General features: G+C 38.9%; 1 protein-coding gene across 2 annotated transcripts; it reads right to left on the bottom strand.

Annotated features, from left to right (window-relative positions):
• Positions 1-27,922, bottom strand: LOC308060428 (desmocollin-2-like). Of its 2 annotated transcripts, XM_080379165.1 has the most exons (16): positions 26,404-27,922; positions 23,850-23,934; positions 20,935-21,137; positions 20,336-20,461; positions 18,958-19,113; positions 17,888-18,032; positions 16,482-16,648; positions 14,769-14,903; positions 13,336-13,521; positions 11,674-11,933; positions 11,319-11,461; positions 9,321-9,536; positions 7,511-7,744; positions 5,415-5,536; positions 3,871-4,107; positions 1-3,076 (listed from the first exon to the last, which is right to left on the bottom strand). In XM_080379165.1, exons 1-16 carry the CDS (start codon positions 26,440-26,442, stop codon positions 2,879-2,881), a joined length of 2,652 nt encoding a protein of 883 aa, XP_080235291.1. In that variant the 5' UTR covers positions 26,443-27,922; the 3' UTR covers positions 1-2,878. The 2 variants fall into 2 exon arrangements, with proteins under 2 accessions (XP_080235291.1, XP_080235290.1); XM_080379164.1 differs by lacking the exon at positions 1-3,076 and having other exon boundaries at positions 3,116-4,107.

The following is a 27,922-nucleotide window of genomic DNA, read 5'->3' as shown; positions in this document are numbered from 1 at the left end:
CAGGTTTTGTCGAAGTTTTTTATTTTGCAAAAAATTTATTACTCACCGTTGTACAAAATATACCTAAAACATGATGTTAAGATAATGTTGACACAGCTAGTTCACAAATTACCTAGCTGAAGAGAACAAATCTTCACAATTTTTAGGTGATTCAAGATGGTAACGACAAGTGAATTATACATTTTGAAATATTTCATTTGTAAGCTTTACACAAATGTTATTTGGTACTTACTATTTGTAAACCTTAATCATTAATACAAAGGTTTCATTCACATGATCAGAAGAGACAATGAAAATAATGTTTTGCAGTTCATTTTTTGAAGCACCTCAGTTACCTTTCTACTTTTGGTTTTACAGAAATTGCTGGTTCGGTTCAGAACAGAGACAAACAAGTAGAAGTGATTCCAAGTTTGTGCTTTGTTTAAAAAATGCAAGTAACTAATTATTTGTTTGTTGAAATGTAAAATAAATAAATGGTAACATTTTTAAGGCAAATTAGACTGAAAAACATGATTTCAATAAGTCATCATTTTAACTCTGGGGTGGTAAGTTGGCAACCATCTACTTAAAATAGCCAACACCAACTCAATTAAAGCTCAAATAAATTCAGTCTATTATTTTAGAACAGTACTCCTATTTCATGAGGAAAGAAACTGTTATTTCCAGAGGTTTCACTAGACCACCCCCCAAGTAATCTTCAAAGAGTGCATTTTGTTATTTATCCTAGGTTCTGCTGAACTATAGGATTTTTATATAATTTAAAAAAAAACAAAAACACAAACAACCAAATGGGGGGGGTGGAAGACAGTAACATTACCTTAAAAAGCGTATAGTGAGTAACTAAAAGATGCAAGACAGCAAGACACAAAGAAGCAAGGGAATTATTAGGGGAGAGATCTTCACCTGGCATTAAGTCAGCACAGCTCCACGGGTGCCAGCAGAGTTAGCCTGACTTATATCAGCTACAGGCCTATCCATGTACAACAAAACTCATTTATGTTAGTAATAAAGAAGAGTAGTGTTCAGAAGAGCAGTGTTAGCATGCATTTTTAAAATAAAGTATGTCCGTAACACCTTGGTTCTGATCTAGTATTTTGCTACTGGTGACTGTTGCTCTTACCACTGGCAGTGGATCTAGTTCAGGATGAATTCACCACCACTTTCAAATGTTAAAATACATTTAACATTGGTCTATAGAGTTATTAACCACAGCTAGTTCTTACCAAGAAATATTCTGAAGCTCATTTACAGTGTGAAAAAGAAGGGTTTAAAAGTACTATAACTGCTGAATTTTTATACTGTTACGGATTTTCACTGACCATAATTTGCGTGGGATGAACTGCAACCAGTGGAAGCCAGCAGCAACTGAAACTTAGAGCAGTGACCCTGTTGTTACCAGTAATTCCTTTTACTGATCATTAGCTATAGTAAATTTAAAAAGAAATCTCCCTAAAGCCTATGTTTACAGAGCAAATCCTAAAAGCAGACTTATAGTAACAGAAATAAGTAATTGCACATATTTCTTATAGGCAGGAAGACGTTTTTAAGGCACAAGAGAATTCCCAGAAGACAGATTACTTAACCACTAGTGCAAATATCAAAAAAAGCATAAACAGGGGAAGCAGAGGCTGAAGTCCAGAAATAGCTTATGGCAGCATCCAGGTCTCACTACTGTCATCTGCCAAAGGTATTTCAGACTTTCAGATATACATATATATATACACACACATATATATATATAGTGTATATATGTATGCTTAATCTAGTAAAGTAACAAATAGGATTCAGATGATTTCTGCCAGAGATCTGTGTAAATGCTTACCTCTGCAACCACCACATAATACACTCAAAACAATTAGTTTATCCCAGTGTAATTTTGCATCTCAAATAAAGCTGTATTTAAAACACTTTACTAATGCAGTGTACGAACAATCCATTTGAGCTGTGCCTTCTGTCAAGTTCTACTTACAGAAAGAAACAGTTTAATGAAGTCCATAACAAGGCAAGTAAAAAAGAGTGATAGCTACACTGGACAAAACTCTTGGCAATGTTCATCATTTCTGCAATGATACTATGTTAAAACTCACAAGAAACTGAGGTACAAACTTATGTCAAGTAAACATGAGATTTGTCTTGCACTCATTTGGACTATGACAGTCACCTCTATTATCTGATTGTTATTTTTTTTCATCTTTTATTTCCTTAAAATAAAAACATATACTTGCATACAATGCTGATACCCTATGTGGTGATGCCATAAATCCCTTAGGATAGCAAGTTTGATGGGTGGTAACCCATGAGGAGAAAAATATATTTTTGGAATATTATTTTACATATATACAATATATATATTTAATTTTCAATCAAAATATAAAGTTTTCTAATGTATTCATAGTATTTTTATGTGAAAATGAAAAAGTATTTTGTATCTCAGTTCATATAAGTTAAAAATTAACAAGGTATTTGATATCCATCAGTAATCTTTTTTGATTTATTTCTACAGATTTAAAAGAAAACAAAGAAACAGTGAGTTAAAAACTTTCCTTCTCCAAAGCCAAATACATTAAAATTTTGAAGCTGAATTAATTAAAGGAAACACCAACTTCTGCATTTTAAGTAATCACAAGGAATAGGAAATAATCTAAGTAGAAACTAGCATTACTATATTAACACAGTCTAAAGAAAAAAAAAAATTCTTATTTTTGATGGAATGTGTATAGCAGAGATAAAAGTTGTAAGTTTAAAGTAAGAGTTACACTCTCATCAGTCTATATTAATCTTGATAAAACTCTGCCCCCCTCAATTCCAAAATACTTAATATCACAGAAGTATGAAAGCCACTTATTTACAGTTTTTTTCAGCACTGTGAAAGGCACATTTATCTTTTTATGCATGTTTCTGCTAATGTCCTAAACTTGGGTTCCAGCTGATCTAAGAAGTCAAGTGCCTCTTCTTCATGCTGATCACTGCAGCAGCCTACAGAGCCAGCCAAGGATCCTTTTCCTTCATAGTTATACGAAAGAAGATAATCTTCAGAATGCTTCTGTTCTTCATCCTGTCTGCATAGGTGCACCTTCTGCATAGGAAGAGAACACATCTTATTACTTTCTTAAATTGTTATCCTAAACATATTGCATAAAAATATTTTTTTTGATTTACCTTTCATTGATTAATTTTTAATCAGAGTGTGTCCTCTAATGGATTCCTATATACAAAAAATGCACATGATTGGTCTATATCATTAAGACTACAAAATATAAGTATTTAATAAATAAATCATTTCTACTAATCATGTATGTAACAATGAAAGAGGAAGAACCTGTTTAAATAACCTGTCAAGCAACTAAAATCCATTCAAAATGAAGAGACTGATTTACACATAACTAGTTAGGCAAGTAGTGAAGTTTTTGATCTCCAAAACATGGATAACTATGTTTCTAATGCTGTACATTCATTCCTGCACCATTGCCAGGTTAAGTCTCAGGTTTAAATTAGTACAAAGCAAGCAGTTAACAATGAAAGCAGATAGATAGACATTCTCAGAAAAACGCACAAAAGCTTGCTTAATTCTTCTGAGTGAGTAAATGTTCTCAGTTAAAAATAGCATACTGACTATTGTTTAAGCCAGGAACAGTAAGTCATTTACACTTACATCTAAAATATGTAAAGGATGACTTTTTGAAAGGGCAATATTCCTAAGGGGATGCAGGGGAGCAAAGGAGAGGAAAGATGAAAGAAAACCAAAAAAAAGCAAGCCACCTTTCTAGCACAAATACATGTCTTCCTTGACAAGTCTGTATATATTGACCACAACCTACACTCAAAAAAAGAAACAAACCACCCACAAAAAAACAGTTTCAGAATACTTACTTCACCTAAACGAGGATGTGTGAAATTATGCCATTCTGAGTAGGAGTATCTACACGTATCCACCATAGGCTGTCCTCCTCCTTCTTTGACTGATCCCAGAGTCTGATGTCCACCTCCCTTGACTGATTCCAAGGTATGTCCTCTTCCTTTTACCATTTCAAATGTTTGTTGATCTCCTGTTTTTATTCCATATCCTCCTTGATCACTTGTATTTTGTAGAGGAATTATATTGTGATCCTATAAAAAGATGCAGTAGTGGAGATAACTTTACTGTTGGGTTTTTTCTCCCCTCCCTTTTATTTTTTTTTTTTTCTTAAATTCAGAAGATGAAACAGCAATCAGGAACTGTCAATACTGAAAAATCTCCAGCTTTGCACTGTGATATTTTGAACAAAAACCTATCCTTAGTACTTAGTATATAAAGATCAGGAAGTGGTCTTTGGAAAGGGAACTATGACAAGGGGGAAAAAAAATAAAACTGCATTTAAATATGATATGAGATCCAAAAGCTGATTCTTTATCCCAATGAAAGCTGTACTATAATCCATATGCTAGTTTCTTAAATTATCACATAAAAATAATGTTTAGTTTTCAAAGTCAACCTGTAACCCATTAAGCCAGATATACAGTCTTAAGCATAAGTTTCATTCTGTTTGTTCATACATTAAGTCTGTATACTGAGTAGAATATGGAAAAATAGTATGGGACCACAAATTAAAAACTACATTATCAGTTTATAATAGCACTAAATTATGTTTCATAGGCAACAAGAAATGTAACGCTTGTCACCATTAGGATTTCTTGGTTTTCAAGGTGAAGTAATGGTTCAATGGTTTTTAATTTAACTCAGTGGTTTGTAAATTAATCTCTTTCTTAGGGACAGCAAAGTCAGGGGGTGAGGGACAGAGGAGGAGGGGAAGATTCTGAAGAGCTAAATCCTCGTGCATGAACACAGTCCTGGAATGGACTATGTTCATGGTAGACTGAATCTTAAAAAAGTTTAGATGCCAGAAACAAGAATATATTTCATAAACATGGACTGTTCAATTAAGTTTTTCCCACTGTCTCAAAAATCAGCTGTATTTGGGGTCATTTTTCAGGGGAAGGGCAGAAATTGCACCTGCAATTTACAATGACTGCTAAGTTTAAAAACCGTTCTCCAAGGAAAAGCAATGTTTTGCCACAAACATACATTGAACCTAGGCAAAATAGTAAATTTCCACCTAATCTTATTGTTGAAAATGACTTAAGTGATTAAAATGTTCACCTGGAAGTTCCAATCAAACAGTTAAAAGTCTGGCAGATTTAGAGGCAGTCAGGCTAACAACTACAAAATACATTTAAATATATATGGTACTACCAACTCTGCCTAAAGTAAGAATTTAAAAATTCTTTTTAAATAGCAAAGCACATCTAATGATCCCTGTGCTTATTACTTATTTCTTTTACTAAATCATTTACTTGCAGGTGGTCCTGTCCTCAAGCTGAAATGCTATGGATATCTTAATTGCAAGTTTCTACACTGAAGTAAACAGACAACTTACCATCACTTCTTCTCCTGGAGCTTCTGTATTTGAAATGATTAAATTGTGATTGGCACAATCATCAGTCACATGCCTGTGCATTACCCCTGAGCCACAGCAGCCACAAATTGTGATCAGGATTACTATGGAAAGGAAATAAGTGAGGAAGATACTATGAACTTTACCTCATAACAGTATCTACTTTCATTTGAGAATGAATTTTGTTGTATTAGCCTTTTTAAATGCCTTAAGCATCAAGTACAGTTTAGAAATAATAGTTTATTTACAAAAATGCCCATACTCAAAACTGTACATACACACTATAAGAAGTCTTCATTACATTGTTTAAATAGTTCATTCTTCTAAAAAACATCTAAAACACATGAAAACACTGGGACTGCAAAATTTTACAGTAGTAAAAAATTTAGACTAAATCCAACTGAAAAATTTTATCTTATGCCTACAACAAGCTTGTACATGACATTTTTCATGTATGAACACATGGATGTCAAATTATACCATAAGGAACTAAAATGCAAGCAAAGGTCCCAATACCAGAAACTTCCGTTTCACAGAAAAAGACGGTGAAACCCTGGAGGACTTCAAGCCTTATGTTACAGAACAGTCTTACTTAATTCCTTGTATTCAGCTTATTCCTCCTATAACACTGCTTTGTGTTGTCACTGGAGACTCAGTCAGAAATGGCTTTGTACAAAAGAATCAGGAGCAATTAATACCTCTCCTAAACAAAGGACTAATAATTTCATTCAGAAAACCATCTCCTTCCTTCCTTCTCTTTTCAAGTTGACAGTTTAGAAGTACAGAAGCCCACAAGGAACAGAACAGTTCTGCCTAACTGGCCACTGAGCAATCTGGTCTCTGAACACACAAACTTCTGTAGAAATTGGCCAAGAGCTACTTTCAAGCTCATTTAGCTTCTGCAGCTATCAGCTGTCAGTGAGATCTGCATCAGTGGTTCCAGCAGGTTGCCTCCTGATGCTGACAGATGGAAAGACATTCATGACAGCACTGAGTAGAGGATACACAGGGTAAAATCTAGCCATAATAAAATAGTGGGTCTCTTCAGCATGCATTAAGTCAAAGGGTAGTGGCAAAAAGCTAGCTGACATTTCACACAGTCCCCCTACTGAGCATCCCCACATCTGAAAGTTCCACCCCTGGACCGTATCATGAATTTGGGTACCTGCTGTGTATAGACAAAACATGGATCTATCTCATCTTCAAAACATGTGCATGTCCCAGTTTTCCATCTACCTGAGTAAGGACAGCTAGCTGAGACTCAACAGGAGCAACACAGATTGATCGTTACCAGAAAAAAATGGAAAAGAAAGGAAATAAAACCCTAATTCTGAAGTATTTGTTACTGTAGCGTGTCGTCTGGTGATTTTTAAAGACATTCTTGGTCAGACTATGTCTGATTCTGGTAAAAATAATGACCTGGCTTTGCTATTACGTACCACTGTCACCACCTCGTTGGTTAACAGCAATATTAACCTGCTAAGAATCTCTTAAGGCTTTGGGCAACGCCAGTAACACATGTATTCAAGGGTTTGGTCTATTGTGGAAGTATCCAACCTGTGCTTCAACATTACACTGGCTCTTATAATATCCCTTCTGAAATCCAGTATCTTTGATACTCCGTGTTTTAATCCATGACACAAGAAAAGCCACAAAAAAGCTCTAGGAAACTGATTTCAGCATTCCCACACACTGAAATGTGCATCCCAAAGCCAGCACTAAACTCACAAACTTCACTATACTCACCTCAAGGCAAGATCTGATAAGCACTACAAATCCTCTTTCAGTTCAACAACGCAGTGCAGGTTTTTTGGCCTCGCTAACATGAACACACAGAGTATCTTACATAAAATGTACTTAAAAGAATAAACAAAAATCCATACACAGTAACTATAGGACAAGATGAGAATAAGAAACCTGTGATACTGATATAAATAGAGCAGGTATATTGAAGACAGTGACGAGGGCTGTATAACTGCCTAAATAAAAAAAGAAATGTTTGAATATAGTTTGAATCAGGTTCTCTCAGCTAACTAAGTGGTTTGTACTTTGTCTTAAAAAAAAAAAAGTGTACTTACGCAGCAGTAATAGCGATCCTAAAATCATTGCAAGGATAGCCCATATGCCAAGGGTAACGCTCCCGCCAGAAAGACCACGGCCCTGGATATTGCATTCCGTTGGAGTGACGCAGTCGCAGAGGTTAACCCTCACTTGGTTCTCTCCTACCTTTCCTCCATTATCAATCACACTTACAGGAATATCATATGTTCCAAATGGAATATCACCCTTTGGTGAAAGATACACAGAATTATCTGTAAAAAAAGACAAAACCATATCCCATGTTAACAATACTTGAAACTCTATTGTCACGAACATGATCACAATCACAATCTTCCCATCTGTTACAGCTACACTGCTACCAGATCTGCATTAGCTAGTTTAAAGATATCCTAAATGTGCTGACACAAAACTACACTTTGGAAGGATTTCTACTTTCAGCACCTTTTAAATGTTAGGGTTGCTTTTTCAATTCTTATACAGCCTTCTGACAACATATGATTTGAAACTCTGAAGTGGATTCAGTTCATTACAATAGATGACATTAGTTGGGCTTACTGGTAAAGATCATCAACCGAACTGACATTTATAATAAGGAGTTCTGGTACTGTGACTGGAATAATTAATCCTAAACTTAATTTATACCTCTTCTACTCTTTGCTCTACTGCTATGTTCAGTGGGAATGGCTATATCCAGTGGGAGGAAAAATCCATTTAGTCTGCTGCCTTGCTTAGTGGCAATGATTAGTGACCATGGGTTTTAAAGGATGAAAGAAATAATTTGTAAAAAATACACACAAGATAGACACTGATGCATATAATGGCTGCTTTACGATGAGGTATATGAAACTACAGGTACCACCCAGAGTATTTTTCCAGTTTGACTAATATAAACCTTGACACTCTTCAATGTCTTCACTTTCAGACTTTGCTGTCTTTTGCCTTTCATTAGTGAATGTTGGATAGAACATTTCAGAATCAGACTCTTTTCAGGCTAATTCATGACAACATAGTAGTAAATGTAAGTGCTGCTCTTGTCGCCATCATCTGGCACCCACCAGGAAACCACCGTTGGCGACAACTTTTTGTATCAGCAAATTTTAGGAAACAGTGATTCCTTTGGTAATAAATTCTCTCCTTCTATCAAATTTATAAAAAAATAACATAAATATATTAAGGGAGACAGTAATGTTTTCTTTCACAAATGTGCTGGCTGACAGCAGTACTAAGAAAAAGAACTGCCAGGATTTTTTTAGTCAGCTTCTAGTAATTTAGGTAGTTTCAGTTTTCCAGTTCTCCACCATAATAGCAGCCTAAAGAGAGTTGTATTTTTCTTTGATGTATTAGACATTTCACTCCTAAATTCCTTATGAATTATGAGTGTATACTTCCTTTCCAGAGGTGCTGATGCAATGCATTACACTGGTTTTTGTTCTCCCACCTAATCTTCTTACATCAGAATTTCAGACAGCAGCTGATTGCTGACCCAAGGATGCTGGGAACAGACTCTTGTTTATGCTTTAAGCAGCAGACTATAATATCCTTCCCTCGGCTTTCGTGATGCCAACAATGCCACCTTCTTAACTTCTGCAAACTGTTTCAAACGCAGGCCAGTTAAGATAAAGAATACTTCAGCTGTTCCCTTTTATTTCTGACAGTACATGAAAGGAGCCACTGGAGATCATCAGGGCTACCCTGTTAGCCCCACCGGCTACACCAATTCCAAACATACATTCATCCAACCTATTCTTACAGTCCACCCAAGGGAGAGCCAGCAAGACATCCCCTGGCAACCTGCAGGTAAGTGAGGAGGAGGAAGTCTTAACATACCATTGTGTCGAGTTATCTTCCACATGGAAGCCAAGCTACGGTCTGTTATGCGATATACAAAAGGTGTGCTGTAAGGAGACTCATCACCATCCTGTGCAGTAAGGCAGATCGGTTTTCTGTCTCTGCACATTATATAGTCAGTTTTAGTGATTCGTGGGTAATTCTTGTTCCCAGGCATGATGAAAACCTGAATTGTTCCAGTGCCTGTTTTGCCATCTATGAGACAAAAATAACTACTTTTAGCACTTACTTCTAACATTTACATATTTATTTCTAGTCCAAACTTTCATAATGAAATATCATCAACTGTAATATTCAAGTTTAGAAGTAAGGTGGAAAGCAGCTGCTGATCTGGCCAAAAAGAAAGAAGGATTTCTCATAGCTTTCGCTTGGCTGCTTCTCTTTGCTTGGCTGGTTGTAGAATGGATCAACAGCTCCCAAAGCTCCACATTCTGCAAGTGCAATGTATTTTGTTAAGCATGTGTATCTGTGCAGGTACAGATACTGTTCCAACAGGAGGATGAGAGGAGCAAGAGCCCATAAATCAGGGGTAAAGGACACTGAATCAGACAGAGTCAAAAGCAGAAAGTGAAGGTCTCCAGCCTTTTTACTTCTGGAAGGAGAAAATAAATTACACTTTCCCCACCCTCACTTCCCTTAGGAACAAAAACAACTTTCAGAAACAGTGGGCTGCTTTCTGTCCTTTTCGCACTGAGTCACCATGTGGCAGCAGGATTCATCAGAGACACATACTAAGTCACCAAAGTCTACATGCAAGGAGTGAATGGGCTCTGCCTCCTAATTATATTTTTTCCAATACAGGAATGGTCAATTCTTGTAATTCCAGTGAAATTACATCAAGGCTACTTTTTAAAACTTTCTCCAGAGATACCTGATTGCACATGTATACATCGCGTTTATTTTACATGCAACAATTCTAAACACTTTAAATTCATATTATTTACATTTATTTTTAATATGCAAGCTTTGGACAGAGAATTTTTAGCTGTAAAGCAACTTCCAAAGCTCTGCTCTTTATTCCCACTGATGTTTAAGCACATAAGGGCTCAAACTAAATCCTGCCATTGGATTTATAAAGGCAGTCCGCTTTTCCTTTTTAATGCAAGATACATATTTCAGAATAAAAAGTGTGATCTATAAGCTTAACGTTCTTTGATAATCCATTTGCTACATTTAGCATTTGGGAAGTGAAAGGTGTATTTCATCTTATTGGCTAGACGATGTTGAGGCAAAACTATGTCTTTTCCTACAATAAATGCATATACCCAAATTAATCAGAAAGAATAGATGATCACATTAACTCAGAACCAAAACCTATTTTAGAATGAGAATCTGGATGTACAACTATTCCTTTACAATCAGAGTAATTTGTAAGAGCTCAACACCTGAGCAACACATTGTGTGAACACCATTAGACAACTTCAGTGACTAAGAATAAGAGCATAATAACATAACAGCAATCAATACATCTTTTCTTGGAGGTCCTTTTAAGTTAAGGGTTTCCAAAAGCAAGACAACAAGAAGTCAAACAGAGGAGGAAATGGTAAGTGTTGCAAGGTCAATCAAGAAGTTCTCTCTGCTTTCTTTGTTGTGAACTTCACAGCCGCCAGGTGCTACCACTGTAGAGAAAAGAGTCAGGAAATAAAAGGAATACAAACCACAGGCAAATCTCTCAATTTAAACTTACCAAGGGCTTTTAAATGGCAGCAGACAACCTTTGAAAGCATTGAGAATTTGCCCCAATTACTTAAATGCTTTCCCTGCTCCCTAAGTATTTGATATAATACTCCCAAATATTTTTGATATTTTGATCAATTTGATATAATACTCCCTAAGTATTTGATAGAACTATTGCAAAGACAAGACAATGGACTATGTGGGCCTCTGGTCTGAGCCAGTATAGCTGTCCCCACACTGAATTTGCACACAAACATCTGTTATAGACCTCAAAGAACACTGACAACTTTTAGTACTCACTTCTGTCTATTGCAAGGACTGTGATATTGCATTGGCCTCGTCTCATTTCTCCTACATCTCGGTCCAAGACTTTAACGGTTCTGACTTCACCCGAATTTTCATCTATGCTGATCCAATTGCATTGGCCAGGTGGTATCCGGTACCTGTCAAGAATAATTTGTTTAGATCTCACACATACACACACATTCATATACATACATGCACATACATAGATACATGCATTCATACAAGTGTGCACGCACACACACACAAAGCATCAACAACTGATCCTCCTGAAACTAAATGAGTTTCTCCCTTCCAGTATGCCACCTATGCTGTGGTCCAAATAAAACTAGTAGATAACATTGTTTCATACCGTATGCCTTCACTATTTCCAGTTTCTGGATCTTCTGCTATGTATCTCCCAATATTTGTCCCAATATCCTCACATTCTTTAACATCTAGGCGTAAGTGACAGGGTTTAAACACTGGCCCCTCATCCATATCCAGGACATGCACTGTAACGGAGCTGGTGCTCTGGGAAAGTTGTTGTGAATGTGGTGCCAGCATGTAGGGTGCCTCATTGTTGACTGCAATCACAAGGATCCTTTGCTTGGCGCTTTCATAGTCCAATCCCTGTAACAAAGGTGAGGTGTTTTTCCTTCAAACCAATGCAAAACTTGGTATTGTTTTCACTGCCCAGTTGTTAAATAGATAAAACTGTACCACATTATTTATAAAAGAAGTCAGCTACCCTTGTGGAATATCCAGCTTGAGACATAGTAAAGGGACACAACTTAAAAAAATAATTATGTTAAGTTCTAAGTCAGTGGAAGAAAAGAACCTGAGGAACTACCCCTAATAAGGTGAGTAGCACCACTGTAAAATTTTAGATGAACAATTTGAACTGCGACAAGAATTAAATGTGGCGGTCAATTTTCTCCTCCCATATTTAGTTGGCCATTATTTTAGGTTACATAGATTTCCTTTCCAGCTCAATTCAAGCACACTTCTTGGTAGCGCCTACGTTTATTTCCTAGCAAGACTTCACCCATTGCAAACACATGCGAACTTGTGGGGTTGATCAGGAAGTATCTACCATTTATGCTTCAGACAACTTCTCCAAGACCATTGTATGCCTTTAATAGAGGTATTTATATTGTCAAGTCATTATAGTCTCTAGTCTACTACAGCATTACACTAAATACAAGAAATTTCAACTGGGGTCAGAGCTTTAGAAAAAGCTCTAATGATTACCAGCAACAAAGAACATAATAAATTTAAAAAAATTTACTGGCATCTCTTCCCTTATGATTTGTATCTTCAAATTTTAATACTACTCTTTGCTCCTTACAAGTTACCTGTTATTGCACTTTTAACAGGTAACAAAAAAAAGATGGATGAAGAGGCAAAGGGACATGCTGGAGTACATGTACAGCAGTCCTTTAACTTCACTTCTGTGAAGTTCTGGGTATGACAAGTAACTAAACTAACACACAGTCTTATGTGTATGCAGACTCCCCCACACCCCAGAAAAGCAAACCTGAAGTCACTATCCCGCAAAATAAAACCTGGAGAGTTTTATGCCGAGTTATTAAGTTTAATCAGCTCCCAGAGAGAGAACAAGACTGGAAGAGATGCTCACACACACTCCTCCTTTGCCACACTCCCATTTCTGTTAAAAACCCAGCCATGAAGGATTCCTCAGTTACATCCCTAAGTCTGAACAACTCCAACTGTAAAACCAGGCAAAAGCACAAAGCTCTTCTGGAATGACAAACCAAATGGAATTCCTTGAATTCTGCACACCCAAAACTGAGGAGTAGTCTGGAAGAAGAGTTTTGTAGGTTATGTACCACACATGAGCCCCAATTGCAGTGCATTATGCAATCTGCTCTAGAAGAGAGTTCAGATGGACAAGAAAGCATGATTTGCCTGGTATTTTTATTCAAAGAATATCTGAGTTCTAGATTATTGGTTTTAGAAGCAACACCTGAAGACAAGCAAATTTTCCTCTACCAGTTCCATTTTTACTTACCTTAACAACACACAGTATTCCTTCATTTGTGTTTCTGTCTGTTGTAATTTCAAAGGACCGATCATCATTTCCTCTTATAATTTCATACACTGCTCCTGAGCCAGGTGAACCAGGTTCATCAAGATCAACAACAGAGACTCTCAGTATTTCTACATTCACTCTGTTTTCTTCTACTCGCGTTTCATACTTGGAATATGAAAAAAAAAAATCCATTTAAATCAGAGTACTATTCCATGATGCAGAAATGGAGAACACTATTTAAGTAAGTCTACTTAAGCCCAAGGGGTCAATTTACCAAGCTGCTGTAATGATTTATTTTGTTTTCATGAATTACCATATTTCCCCCACTCCTCCCTTACATCCTAAGTGAAACAGTAAACCTTTCCCGCCAGCACAGTTGCAATCTCAGCTCCTTCATACACTAAAACTACCACTGACATAATTAAGTCTGGAATTCACCTTCCAGGAAAGATATATTAACAACGGTTTGCCTCTGTTATATCAGCTATAGATGCTAATTTCTGTATAACATGATCAAGCTGAGCATTTCAAAAGGCATTGGGGTAAATTAAATATATAGATATATAAACAAACCACAAGAACGTGAAGAAAAGCCAAGAAGGGTGAAATACAACTCTACTTAGATGGCAAAGGATGAAAGGATTTTTTCTTATTTTATCCTTTTAAACAGCTGCGTTATTCTGTACAAGCTCAAGAAGCACAGATAAGAGTGACTCTGAATTAGTATTACTGATGATATTCTACAGCAGTGAGCAGAAAGGACACATATTCCTCATGGATAATGAATTACTTTTCATAAATTTCACATCAAAAAATCTCCTGTGGTACTTGAGCTGTATAAGACAATCTGTCATGAATCATACAGATGGCTGCAATAAGCAATGACCTTAGGCTAAGTTATAGCTATTGGTGAACAAGAAGTGGTTTAAATAATATTTTTGCAGAACAAAAACATTGGAAAAGCACAGAAAAATCTCAGTGAAAATCCCTGCATCTGTTTCACTGATACTAACATTTTCATTTGCAACACAGAAGTATCAAAAGCTGGGCAAATTATAACAAGGTCACGACAATGCTTAGGAGTGAATCTGTCCCCTCCCTGAAAAATGGTTAAATCATGGGATTTCTAAGACTATACATTGCAGCAGAAGTGAATGAATAAGTCAAGTCAACTTACATGCCCAGTGGACATAAGGCAAATGACTTAAAACAACTAATACACCAGTAAGTCTAATTACCAAACAGCAGAACAACCAACAGAGCATTTTCAAATGTCTGTACTGGCATTAACCATCTGAGGGCTTTAGGCTTCATATCTGAGGGACAGCCCATCAGGAAATTAGTAAGGGGGGGCAAACATAATTACTATTTTTTTTTATGTTTTTACAGACATTTTGTTTGTGAAGACTTACTTGTGTCTGTTTAAAGGATGGTGCGTTGTCATTTGTATCTTCAATTCTAATGACAGCTGTTCCTGTAGTGCACAAACCAAAAGGCTGACCTGCCATATCTCTCACTTCAACTAACAAAGTGTAACTGGGTACCAGCTGAAAAGATGAATAAAAGCATACAGAAGTTTGACATACTGACTATTTTAATCCCATAGTTACACACAAGAACAGAACTAAATAAACTCCCCTACAAAATGAGGCAAAATACTTCTCAGTGGCTAAGCAGCACTGAGTTCAGCACCAGTTAGCAATGTGTACATTATACCCTGTATCAAATAAAGCTCCTCACAATGTCAGCATTATTTTCCAACATCTGAAGTTTTGTAAGATATAAATGATGCACCTTCATCTGCTATCTATGTTTCCCCTTTGGAGCGGCAGGGTATTCCCCTGGGTTTCCAGCTGATAAAGTGTTCCAGTGCATGCCTCTTATTTCAGTGAGGATGACCAGAAATGGTGCTGCAATCAGCCTTTGTCTGGGCTGTAAGTGAGAAGGCAGTGCCTGCCATTCCATACAGTCTGGCACCGAAGGAGTCAGTGCCCTTATCAGTTCCAAAGGGATCACTGCAGACCATTTAAACCCCTGACTTGAGTTAAGCAGCAGAAGGCTTCTTTTAGCCTTATTAATACCTGAACAAACCCAAGAGGTGGGGACCAGGGGTACCAGACAGAAAACAAGGGAGTTTGTCAATCAAGACAGTAACTCCAGTTCCGAATGCCTGGAAGTAGCATTTAGGTTTCACAGGTGGAGGAAAGAAATCTGATCCACTGCTTAAGTTTATCTTTAAAAGACAGGCGGTGGACTCGTTTTTCAGGCTTTCATTCCTTCAATAGCCACTGTGATTCTTTCATTAGTAGTCATGGTAATTCTCACAGTTGCTGCATTCTTCTCTTGCTAAAAAAGTCGAGCAGCATACCTGGAAGTGCACAATTTTGCAACACACTGCTAATGTAGATTTTCAGCCATGAAGCAACAGAATATACGCCAAAATATAATTATTTTTATCTTCAAAAAAGATATGCCTGTAGCAGTGTTTTTTTCTAGAACGACTGTCTTATGCTAGCAATATTATTTTGAATTACACATGCCAATCAGTTTTTTCTAGCATAAACAATCTCTCACATGACATTGTAACTAAAAAAGCCCTCCAAATAAAATAAAAACTAAAACCTCCTGCATCTGATTTACTTGAAAGCTAGCTGATAAATGGTTTGCACTTTAACTTTACGAAATGTTATATTACTGTTTAGGCTTCAGATATTGAAGATATTTCTGTTGAGTACAGGATGACTGACTACTTCCAGAAAAGCTGGTTCTTCTTCCTTATAAAGCAGCAAGAAGCACCGCCAATGGATCTTGATTAGGAGAAAACAGTGGCTCATGGGATTCATGAAAAGAGAAAAAATAAAAATCCCTAGGATTTTCAATCCACAGGTCAAACAGGAGAGCAGTGGAAGGTCCCCTGCCAAGATTAGCTAGAATATGGTGGACCTATGCAGAAACTCTTTGGACCCATTACAGGCCTCTGGAAAGCTTCAGAAGCTCCTTAGAGAGGGGAAAAAATAGTGGGTAACAGAAATTATTTAACTGGTGATTCCTGTGCCAGCAATTCACAGTTAAGAAGCTATCTGTGTGCACTACATGACAGCTAAAGATGCTTCAGGAAACATCACCTCTCTGTCGAGCTGCGGTAGTAAAACAGCAATGACGCCTGTGTCACCATGTAAAGAAAATGCTGGGGTTACTGGTGGATTTTGTGACACGATGCGGTATTTCAGTGTAGTATGCAGAGTATACGGCTCGTCTCTGTCCTCTGCAGTCAATTTTCCAACAACTACACCTGTTAACACAATACATCAATTTTTAGTTTCAGCAAAATCTGTAAATAATCAAAAGTTATTTGAACAGGTATTTCTATTTTAGATACATGATAATAGTTATTTGGTCGTTTAGTTCTAAAAGAAAATAATATTAAAACCACAGTAAATATAGTAAAATACTTCTATAATTGCAAAGATACAGTAATAGCATAAAATTGTCTATTTTAATCCTCTGGCTATTTTTTCCCTTAGACAACGTTGTAATTATTGCAGCTGTCATAAAGCATAATCAAAATAAATACTAAAAGTTTAGTTTTCAGTTAGTGTTTTTGACAGTGACTTCTAATTGAGCATCCCAAACACACCTGAAGAGGAGCTGCAGGGGGATGGAGGGGGAGGTTCAGTGCTTCCTGACATGGTTCAAACTGCAGTACTGCCTTTGGGGAGAGCTGCTGTACCTCATGCCTATAGCCCCAGTGGTTTTGAAACTTCACTTTAAATCAGTAACTCACCTGGTAAGAAGCAGAGCAGCTCAGAGAATGAAATGCAACTAGTGTTTGGGGGTGGAAGGGAAGACATCTGGCTTCCCTTTTTGTGAAGCAAGTTAGACTTTCCCCACTTTATACCCCAGCCAAGGAGATGAGCAAGGAATGGCAAACCATGGCGTCTGCATTCCTTATTCTCTAGGGCCCACCCTTCTCCCTGCTTTTGTCCTCTTCTGCTACACAGACACAGGAAGTCAGTAACAGGCAAATCCATGCCTTTTACAGGTACGGACTTTCTCCACACTCCCCCACCCTCTCTCAGAAAAAGTCCTACCTTAGCTCATCAGCTCAGACAAACACTGTAAGCTTAGTCAAAGGCATTTTACACCACCACCAATTTAGTTGATTAGGAAACTAATCTGTTCAAAACTGCTTTTCTGTCAATCAATACATTTTATGGAAACAGGCAATTTTTGGGTAAAATGAAAACAATTATGTTCTGAAGCTCTTACACCGTTCTAGGAACACTGAATCATCTCAGCTTTTAAAAGCTTTTTAAACAATACTTTTCACAATGATTGAGATGGCATTTGGAAATTTCTAACCATTAAGAAATCTTGAGCTGCTCTGCTAACTCAGCCTTTGGCGTTAAGAAATACTGCTTAGGAAATCCCACCGAAACTGATTAAAGGGCAGGATTACACCTAGTCATACCGGTACATACTCTGAGCTGAGGAGCGGTAACTGTGTTCGCTGACCTAAACCAATTCTTACCAGGTTTGGAATTTTCAGGGACAGAAAACTCAAAAAGGTCCTGTGTAAAATATGGCGCATTATCATTATCATCCTCTATCCTGATTGTATGAACAAGTGGTACCTCTGGTGAATAACCATCTGGAGTGGTTGCAAAGCAAATGATCTGTAAGACATAAATTCAGTAACTCACTTCATACCTAAGCAATACTCAGTATTATTACACTCCATGTTCAATGGAGGAGTCAATAAAATGAAATACAGCTTGCAAAGCATGCCATTCTCAAGACCAGGCTCTTCAGCCACACGGAAGGGGAAGTGCCTGATAGCTTACAATGATGGCAACACAAAACTTTTAAATGCTTTCTAATCTTACCCCTTTCCGTTCTGTGCACTACATGTATTTGAATCACTTTTTTTTCCCCCCAACATGACCAAACACTTTTTCCAAAGCTCTTAAACACATCTTTTCCAGGTGTCTATGAGGCAATCCCAGCCTTACCAAAAATTTAGGGGTAAATGTTGCCATTTAGAACAAAACCAAGAACAGCAGCAAAACTATTTGTCCGTTACAACATGATCTAATGAAATGCAGTAATAGGTACTACAAATTACCTGTTTGTTTCTAACTGTCGCCTTATACTTCTCAGCCAGTAGAGAGAGCAGTGTACCTTGTTAACGAAACACCAAAACTGAACAGCTTGAGAGGCTCAAAAAGCCACAGCCTTCTAGACTTTCTCATTATTTTGTTTTTACACAGACCCTTTCAGTTTTCCCAAAAAAAAAAAAAATCTGGGATAACTTCAAACTCTGCCCAAAAGTGATGCAAATCAAATAGCTCACTACATTTATGCTGTAACTAGAATCAAAGCAGTGAAAAGCAAAACTACTCTCAAGATCTAGATGACCACCTATTTATTTATTTGTCATTGATTTCATCTCTACAACACCAAAAGTATTACTCAGACCACGTAGCTGATTCCAGATCTTGTCTGCTCCCAGTTACCCCTGTAACTCAGCTTTCAAATATATGCATAACGGGAAAAAAAAAAAAAAGGATTTAATTATATTTACACAATTTAGGCTTGTACCTGAAAGCTTGGATATTGTTCACGGTCTACTGCACGAGTAGCAAAGATATTTCCAGTTTCTCTTTCTATGTAAAACAAACCCTTTGGATCTTGATCAATTCCCGGTCCACTTGCAGAATAATAAATGGTGTAGTTCTGAGCTGTGTCTGACTGGACCTATAAAGAACATGTTTTTACACCCAAGGAAAAACAGCATCAGCATTTTAATATATTTCTCCCCTTTTCATGATCTTATTTAGCACAAGCAGGAACTCTTAAAAAAAAAGAAAACAAAACAAAACTTGATTTACTTCTACTTCTTTAACAGCTTAAACTCACAGTAGAACTGCCTTCCTTTATACTGTGAGTACATGAGAAGGGTTAGTTAATTCAAACTCTGAAATGTTTAGGGCTATCGAACAACTAAAGAAATTATGGTGTGCAGAAAATAATTTATTTTGAAATCTAATCTCTCTGGAATAGTGCACATACTAGGCACATTCATGGTTTATTATTTCTGTCCCTGTTCAAGAGAATTTGTTTGTAGTGCACTCATCGAGAATGCGGTTTCCAACTAGAAAAGAAAAAGTAAAGCAAAAGAAGAAGGACAGAAAATACAGAAAAAATACCACCTAGAGTATACTCCATAGACATGCCAATTCAGATAGCCTCTCTGCATCTCATTACAAGCACCAAGGAGGTAACATTAGCAGTTATCTATTTATAAACACTCTCCTCCCCAAGTACTTTCTTTCCCTACTGAATGCCAGAAGTTAGGAAGGCAAGATTAGTAGAAGAATGACTGCTCTGCACAGACTCTGTTATTACACTTGTCTCTACACATGTGCCACCAGCCACCCTGTAATCTAGTGAAGGCTAGATGGATCTATGATAACTTTAGTTCTTGCATTTCTCTTTGACGCCTACCTGTTTTCTTACAATAAGTACTTTTCCTAGTAATATAGGCCACATTCAGTCCTCAATGCTACAAGTATACACCTTGAGCTCCAGAAAGGATGTAGACATGCAGGTAAGATTTCTCTCACTCTGTGTCTACAAAACCTCTTTCTAGACAATGTTTTGTGGGGAGTTGTTGGTTAGTTTTTTAATTATGCACTTCACTGATTTCTGGGCCAAAGAGGTCTCTTCTCATAGTATGCCTCTCTCTTTTTTACAACTTGTGCACATTTCCAGTTCATCCCAACAACTACAATCACAATTTATTTCATCTACAAGATCACAAGACACAAAATGAACAGGACAGAACAAGACAGAGGAATAACAGCAGGAATGGCATCAGTAGGGAATACGAGAGAGATCATGTTTGTTCTTCTTTTATGATAAAAGACACACAAAATACCAGCTTGTGTCATAAAATTAGGTTTCATATAAAATATACCTGCTGTATTTGTAGTGGAAAAGGTCCCAGCGAGTTCTCTATCATAACGGATGGAATAGGGCCCCACCTTCTTTTGGTTCGCTTGAGGACTGTATCTCTAGCATGCCTGGTCTTCTGTGTCTGGGTCTAGGAGACAAAGAGACAGCTAAGAATATATGCATACATTCTTAACTGTGTATATTTTTCCTTAACTACTGTCCCACATTTCCACCTTTTTTTCCCTCCCTTCATTTTCCTACTGAGCATTTTGTTTTTTCCACGGTCTTCATTTTTGATTATACCTGTGATACTATTCCAAGAGTTTTTTCATTCATTGTAATACTTCACACAAATAAAATCTGCTTTAATTCCTCGAACATAGCTTTTAAGATTCTTGACATTCCTGGTGAAGCTCCTTGCTAGCACCTCCCATTTCAGAAAGGAATTCTGCTGACCTGAAGCAGCAGTAATCAACAACTGCTAAATAAAATTATATTCTACAGAGTGCTTTGCCCCTATGACTTGAATTCCAAAATTCAACTACAGTTACCCAGCATGAAACTGTACTCTATGAAACAGTACCTTTAAGTAAGTAAGGTATCTTGAAATTACAAGCTCACCTTTTTATCTTCTTCCACCAAACTAACATGTATTTCTTTTTGTATTTGTTCTTCAACGTCTTTAAGCAATATGGTAAAAGTCTTTTTCTCAGCAGACAAGGAAACAGCAGATGTTGTGTACACAGAACCATCCTCCAGAATTTTGAAGTTCCCATCACTGGAACTGACAAACTCTGCAGACTGAAGGCATTCTTTCAAATCAACTGTAAGAAAAAAAATATTCAGACAACAACTCACACAGCCTAACAGTAATAACCTTCACAAAACAAAACTAAAAAAACATTCCCTAAGTAAAAACTGTATTTACTGACTCATAGAGTCTTCAAAAACTTGGTCATTCAGTATTTAAGCATCACAAATATAAATTCTAGAACCCATTTATGCACTGAGATTTAACCGGGTTTACACTAATTTCTGTTCTTCTGTTCATAAGCATTTCCCAAAGGACATGCATGCTTCATGGATATCTTTTATCAAGAAGCTTATTACACTGGTAAAAATATTGAAGCATCAGAGATGAACTAATACATTCAAATGCAAAAAGCACTGCAGACACGGTCATTATTGTATCAGCAGCTATTACGTTTGCCTTGTGCTCTATGACCCACAAAATCAGTGAAGATGATTAAGTGTAAATGCCCAATGGAGATATTACATCTTGGAAGTTTTGCCCTCAGGAGGAAAGTACTGACTGGTAGTATGTGATTTAACAGTCTTGGGAGGACAAAGGCCTCTAAATTATGAGGCAGACAGATGGGACAGATAAAGACTAACTCTAGAACAAATAATTAACAATTTTTTAGATGTACATGATAGAGTTCTATGCAGTTCATAGGAAGTGCCAGGCAATTTCAGCATATTACTCAGGTATTTTTTGGTGCATTTGCTATCACTTATGGCTAAAATAAACTTCAATGCACTTCAATAAACTTGGTTCATCAGCAAGTAATTCAGCACTACAGCTGGAGAAAAAGCAAAATCAGGATACTCAGAATGAACTGCAGTAGGACCACAGCACTAAGTAAGAACGACTTGGCACTGGCATCCTAAAAAAAAGATGAAGGCCAGAGACCTAAACTGTAGACAAATGAACATTGCGGAGTACAATAGGTGTCAGTGTCACATTCTCAAAACCAAAACTTTTCAATATTCCTTCGATGATGTCATAGTAGATGGGACCTTGATCTATAAAAGCTGATTGCAAAATTCCCAGAATAAATTCCAAATTTCACCCCATATGTAGATGATATTTTCAATAAACTATATTTCATTTTGCTTTCAGGAATGCAAGATAGGAAGCATCATTTTGGATATGATGTGATTTCTTCCTTCTTAAGTCTTTCTTTTAACTACTCAGTTAAACATTTCCTAGAATTTTTATAGTACTGCAGCAGTGATTCCTCTCCCTCGCCAATCTGTGCAATGAAAATTTAATATTGAAGAGAGTATCACTGCCTCACTTAAAGGCATCTCATACTGATGCACATTACAGCACTGCATTTCCAAAAATACCAGACCAGACTAGAAACTTTGTTTCTGATGGCTATGTGAGTCAACATTATGTTCAGTTAGCCCTGTATTTGTGGGATCCTTTTTCTTTACAACCTCTTGTACACATTGCATGTCAGAAATACAGAAAACCTCAGAGCAAGCAGGAAAATCCCTACTCTACTTTATTGTCAAGGTAGGACCCGTGTATCAATGCAAAATATATTACACTTTCTCAATAAATGTTCAAGCAATGCCATTTGAGCTATAAAGGTTTTGTTAAATGTTTTGGGGAAAAAAGTTTAAGTTCCATGTTATGCAATTTCTTTCATAGCACCGTAATAACATGAAGTTTTGTTTTTATATAAATCAAGTTTATTTACACAGACAAATGCTGAAGTCTCTGAGAACACGCTAAATACTTAAAACAGCTATAGCAACCTTTTTAATTTTAAAATTTAACATTAAGGTCAATGAACCTTTATTTTTAAAGCTAGATTTTCTAAGCACTTGTACTGTGATGAACTACCAATCCACTTTATTTATTCTTTCTAGGAACGTAGACTAGGATTGCAAATTTGGAGCATATTCCTCTGTTGACCTAGGACTCACACAGGGCACCTCAGAATCCTCAAACTCAGTCTCAGGCAGCACCGAAACCTGTAGCAGCTCTTATGGCACACCTTTTAAAAGCTGCCTTTTAAAGACTGGTCTGGAGAAAAAGGGAAAAAAAACACGAAGAAAAAAAAAAAAAAAAAAAAGGGAGTGGGGTGTTTTCCAGTCTCCTCTATTCCTCTCAGTTACCTGGGCACTGCCCTAAAACAAGACCAATCGTCCAGCCAGAAAGGAGCACTCTCTGAACCGAGTATGCATGCAGGACACCTTTGCAACCCATCCCCTTGCATGCCCTGAATGCCCCAGCACTGCCGAACAGTCACATCCGAACAGTCACATCCGTGTTTCACAGAGCAGCAGCTTCTGGGTAGTTGGTTGTGTGGGTTTTGTCTTCTTTTTTTTCATTCCCATTATTCAAATGAGTTACTGCCTTCTTCATATGATTATGTGGGTTATGGGTGCACTTTGGAATATCAAGCCAATTACTTAAATACTAAGCCCTAGATTCCAAATTTTGAAAACACCAAACTCTGCCATTCTAGTTTTAAAATAATTACCGCAACTTGACAACAGCTGTTTACACGTAAGTTAATTGTAAGCACAGTCAGTGCTCAAATCCGTAACAAACATAGGGCATATCCTTCATAAAAAGGCTGATCCAGTTCTTTAACTGGCTATCTAGTCATCCATTCATTCCATCGGAGAAAAAAAAAAAAAAAAAAAGAAAAAAAAGAAAATTCTCCTTCACTGTGAACAGCATCTCCAGCAAAGGTGCAATGTTGTATCAAGATAGGCGTCTCACAGTTTCTCACCTCTGCCAACTAATGCGTCGGCCTCTAGTTCAGAAGGAACATGAAAAATTACTTTCTTGCAAGCTTCACAGCACAAACTCAGTACCTAGAAAACAAATTAAGAAATCAGGAAAAAAAATAATTACATAGTACTTTGAATAATCGCTACAGACAGTGAAGCTGCTTTTGGATTGTTTTTTTAAGACAAGCCAGTGAAAAGCACAGAAAGCACTCTTCAGCTAAAAATTCAGGTAGCATAGCGTGTAAAGCTTCAAACTGGAAACCAGATCTGACTGCTGCTCCTGGATCTGCCCATAGCTTGTAGGGGTTTTTTTCCTAAAATCATGGCAGTACTGACATTAACAGCAGAAGTGTCCTTCAACTAGAAGATTTCACCTACGCTATTACTTTAGAAGTGGAAAGATAAAACGTAGGTTTGCCACACACTCCCTCCAGTAGCATTCTTGGACAATTTAGATCCAAGGTCTCCAAGTATCAAGTTTCAGTCCATCAACACTCAGATTGGCAGAACTGTAGTGATGCTTAACATTAAAGGGACAAGTGTCTTATTAAAACCACATGACGACACTTGTACTTACATATCACTTTGCATCTTCAAAGTACATTCTCAACAAACTAATTAAATCTAGCTTCAGCAATTAGATATGACATAAATAAAACATTGTGTATCACAGCAGTCCACTCCCATATAACTACTTTCAAAACGGGGTCCTCCTCAAAATTCAGATGAGTAGTAGATAACCAGACATTTTTATACAAAGAATCATATGGACGTACAAAGATTTTCCTCAGCACAGAACAATCCAGTCCTGACCTCAGATGATATATACGTGTGTGTTTATTTAACTATCTTGCCTAGTTTGTATCCAGATGTTTAAAACTGTACTTCAAAAATCACACAACCAATTTAACAAAGAAATAGAGAAATGTAAATAAATGTATTCACCCTTTTAAGTACATTTATTCTTTCAGGATGAAAGTCTAGCAAAAATGAAAGTAATTTTTATTTTGCACATACCTTTAATTCCAAAGGTATAAAGAAGTAAATAGTTAATGGGAACTCTGAAAATTACTTGTGATTCTTATTAAGAAAATATTTAAATAAAAATACTTTCAAATTTTTAAGACATTAGGAACCTTTAGAAAAACTGATCAGAGCAAAAAATAAAAGTTGAAATCTAGAATTTTACCACTGCATTAAAGTAATTTAAACACTCTGCATCGTAAAAGCTCTTAATACTGCTCCTTGCATGTACACATAGATATAAATATATATATAAAAACAATTTATACACCCCTCCTTATGAATTAGCAGACACTTTCCTTATTAACAGATACTTAATAAAACACTTTCCTGTTAGACACTGTATTAAAGTTATTAAAATCCCACCTTCTTATTACATTGTTCTAAGATATTTTAAGAATCAATGACATCTAATTTTGAAATAGTAATGCCAAGCAAGTCTGATGTCAGCACAAAGAACTACTGAGGAGCTAAACACATGTAAGTGGGAGTTATTATTGGATATCAAGATATAAGGAAAAAATAAGCTAAGATGTCCTTTCACTTTGTACAAAGAAGATACTTCAGCAGCTTTCTGGCTGCTGGCAGGTTGTTGGTTTTTGGTTTTTTTTTCTACTAGACAGGAGAATTCCTTTTACTTTTTTTTTTTTTTTTTTTAAGTTAGATGTATGAATAAACTCGCTTGGGTTTCTTTGGCTTTTATTATTAATATCCTAGCAAAGGCAGACACGTATAGTGTCTGGAATAGTAACAACCTTCATCAAAACGTACACATATAATTAATACAAAAATAATAAATTCAGTGCTTCAACACTACCGAGTATTTTTCTTTGAGGCTCAAAGGATCATCTGCTCCCTTTTTGTAAACGCAATGGTAACAGGGAATACAAGGGGTAGAAAAAAGAAGTCAAATCACTTTCCCTCATCCACTTGAAAAGAAAAAGAGAGCGAGCGAGCTCCCGAACGGCCTCTCCGCGGCCGATAGCCACGCACACGGTAAATCGAAGGTAAAGGAAAGCGCTGGAGCTGGTCCAGGCACAGCCAGCTCCTCCAGAGCCGCTCCACAGCACACGCACATCCCTTCCCCACGGAAAAGGGACAGCCGTCGGGGGGCAGAGGAGCAGGATTTCAGCACAATGAACCGCGGCTTCACTTTTCCAATGGACAACCAGAACCGGCTTTACCGACCCGAGCTCGCCTCCACCGCGGCACCCCGCGGCCGCCAGCCCAGCCGCCGAACCCCCCTGCCCCCTGCCCCCCGGGATGCGCCCCGGGGCCGCGCAGCCACCGCGCTCCCCACGCGCGGTACGGGCTGCCGGCCGCTCCTGCGCCCGCCCCCGAGCGCGCTCCTCGCCGGGGGAAAGCCCACCGAGAACGGGGAGCCGGCGAGCGGCTCCCGCAAAGTTCCTCCTCCGCGCTGCGCGACCGCGGCGAAGCCAGCAACGGCGCTGCGGCACGGCCAGGTGCGTGAGCGGGCTGCGCGGCCGCGCACCGCCGCCCCCCCACTCACTCCCCCCGTCCCTCACTCACCAGGAGGCCGAGGACGAGGCGGGGGGCTGCGGGGGCCATGGCGCGCGGGGGTGCGCGGGAAGGGGGGAGCCGCCGCCGTCGGTGCTGCCACGGCGAGCGAGCGAGTGCGCGGCGGTGGCGTGTCTCCGCGGCAGGCCGTCTCCCTCTGTCCCCTCCTGTCTGCCAGAGCAGCCGGCCGGTGGGGAGGGTGGGACCGCGTGCAGCAGCGCGGCGACTTTAATTACTTTTTCTTTTTTTTTCCCCCCCTCGCTTTTGGGTAATGCCTGTCCCGGGCACGGCGCTGGGACAGCCCCCCGCCCTGCCTTGCCCGCCCACCTGCGCGGCGATGCGCTGCCCGCCCCGCCCCGCCCCGCCCCGCCCCGCCGCGGCGCCGGCCGTGCGCGGGGACCCGCCCGGGAGGCCCAGCCCAGCGCCGCCCGCGCCCGGCCTGCCCCGGCCTGCAGCTCCGGGCGCCGCCCCGCCGCCGCCTCCCGCGCTCCGCGGGGCAGAACGCGCGCAGCGGCCGCGCAGGGACCGCGCGGGGGGGGCCCGGGCCGGCGGGCGGTGGCGGCCCGGGGAGCGGGGAACGCGGCGGGCCGGCGGGGGGGGGCGCGGGCGGCACTTGTGCCGCTCGGCCGGGCCCGTGTCGCGGGAGGGTCGCGCGGGTTTGTTGCGGGCCGCACGTGCGCACCCGTCTCCGCTGGGTTTCGGAGCGCTGTCAGGTGAATGAGAGCAGAAATAATAAATCCGGAGACGAGGTTGCTTTCCAAGGAAATGCCCCGCACTGGAAGACCTTTTGGCCTCAGCAGGGAGCAGTGTTTCTGTCCCAAGGGATTTTTATTTCATGCTTTGGTTCAGAAACAATTATTACCGTCTTGTGACTTTTTTTATCTGCCATTCATAAAGACCAGAAGAGGGAGATCAAGTGGATTGGTAGATACGTTTCCAATATTTGTTTACATTCGAATGCAAGAATTCTTTTTCAGAAACCCTTCCAGTTTCTCACCAATTCGAACTAATCAGGGCATTCGATGACCTTGTTGCAAAGGGTAAGGCATTCACTTCTTGAGGTCACCGACAGATACCATAGGTGGCAAGCGGGTAGGGAGAGGTGTAACCATCGGGCAGTTGCAGTGGGACACTTGCACATTCGTCTGGGCTTAAGAAATGCTGGAATGGCTGCGACCGCAGCCATGCCCGCCTCTAGTCATGCGAGCAACCCGTGGTGGTTTGATCCCTATGGATTTATTACAAACAACTGCATCCCAGGCCCGGTGTGCTGGGACAGCAAGAGGTGGGTTGAAAGTGTTCCTTGGGCAAAGGGCACAGTGTGGTAACCTGTGATAGCCGGTGATAACGTTCTCAGCTGCGTGCTGCAGCGTCCCGTGGCACGTTGGTGTTGCAGGCTGGCTCAGCTGATAGTTGCACCACAAACACACGGCACTGCACCAAACTCCATCACACAGACTCGGTGGGGGCAGAGGGAAAATGGCTGCAGCGCTTCATTTTTTTGTTTGAACCGGTAGAGCCTGATTCGCCT

Source organism: Falco punctatus (genome assembly GCF_963210335.1).
Source record: "Falco punctatus genome assembly, chromosome: 3".
In the NCBI taxonomy this organism is placed as follows: Eukaryota; Metazoa; Chordata; class Aves; order Falconiformes; family Falconidae; genus Falco; species Falco punctatus.
The sequence above is the reverse complement of the archived record's forward strand: the minus strand, read 5'-3'. Positions and strand labels throughout refer to the sequence as shown.

Bases quoted from the DNA above. Each gene is read 5' to 3' on its own strand.
- LOC308060428 (XM_080379164.1), bottom strand. From the start codon at position 26,442: ATGGCCCCCGCAGCCCCCCGCCTCGTCCTCGGCCTCCTG. The intron at 11,462-11,673 runs GTATGAAACAAT...TATTCTTGACAG, and splicing joins GGAAATAGTGAAGGCATACG to GTACCGGATACCACCTGGCC. The intron at 5,537-7,510 runs GTAAGTACACTT...TCCTTTCCATAG, and splicing joins AGGATCGCTATTACTGCTGC to TAATCCTGATCACAATTTGT.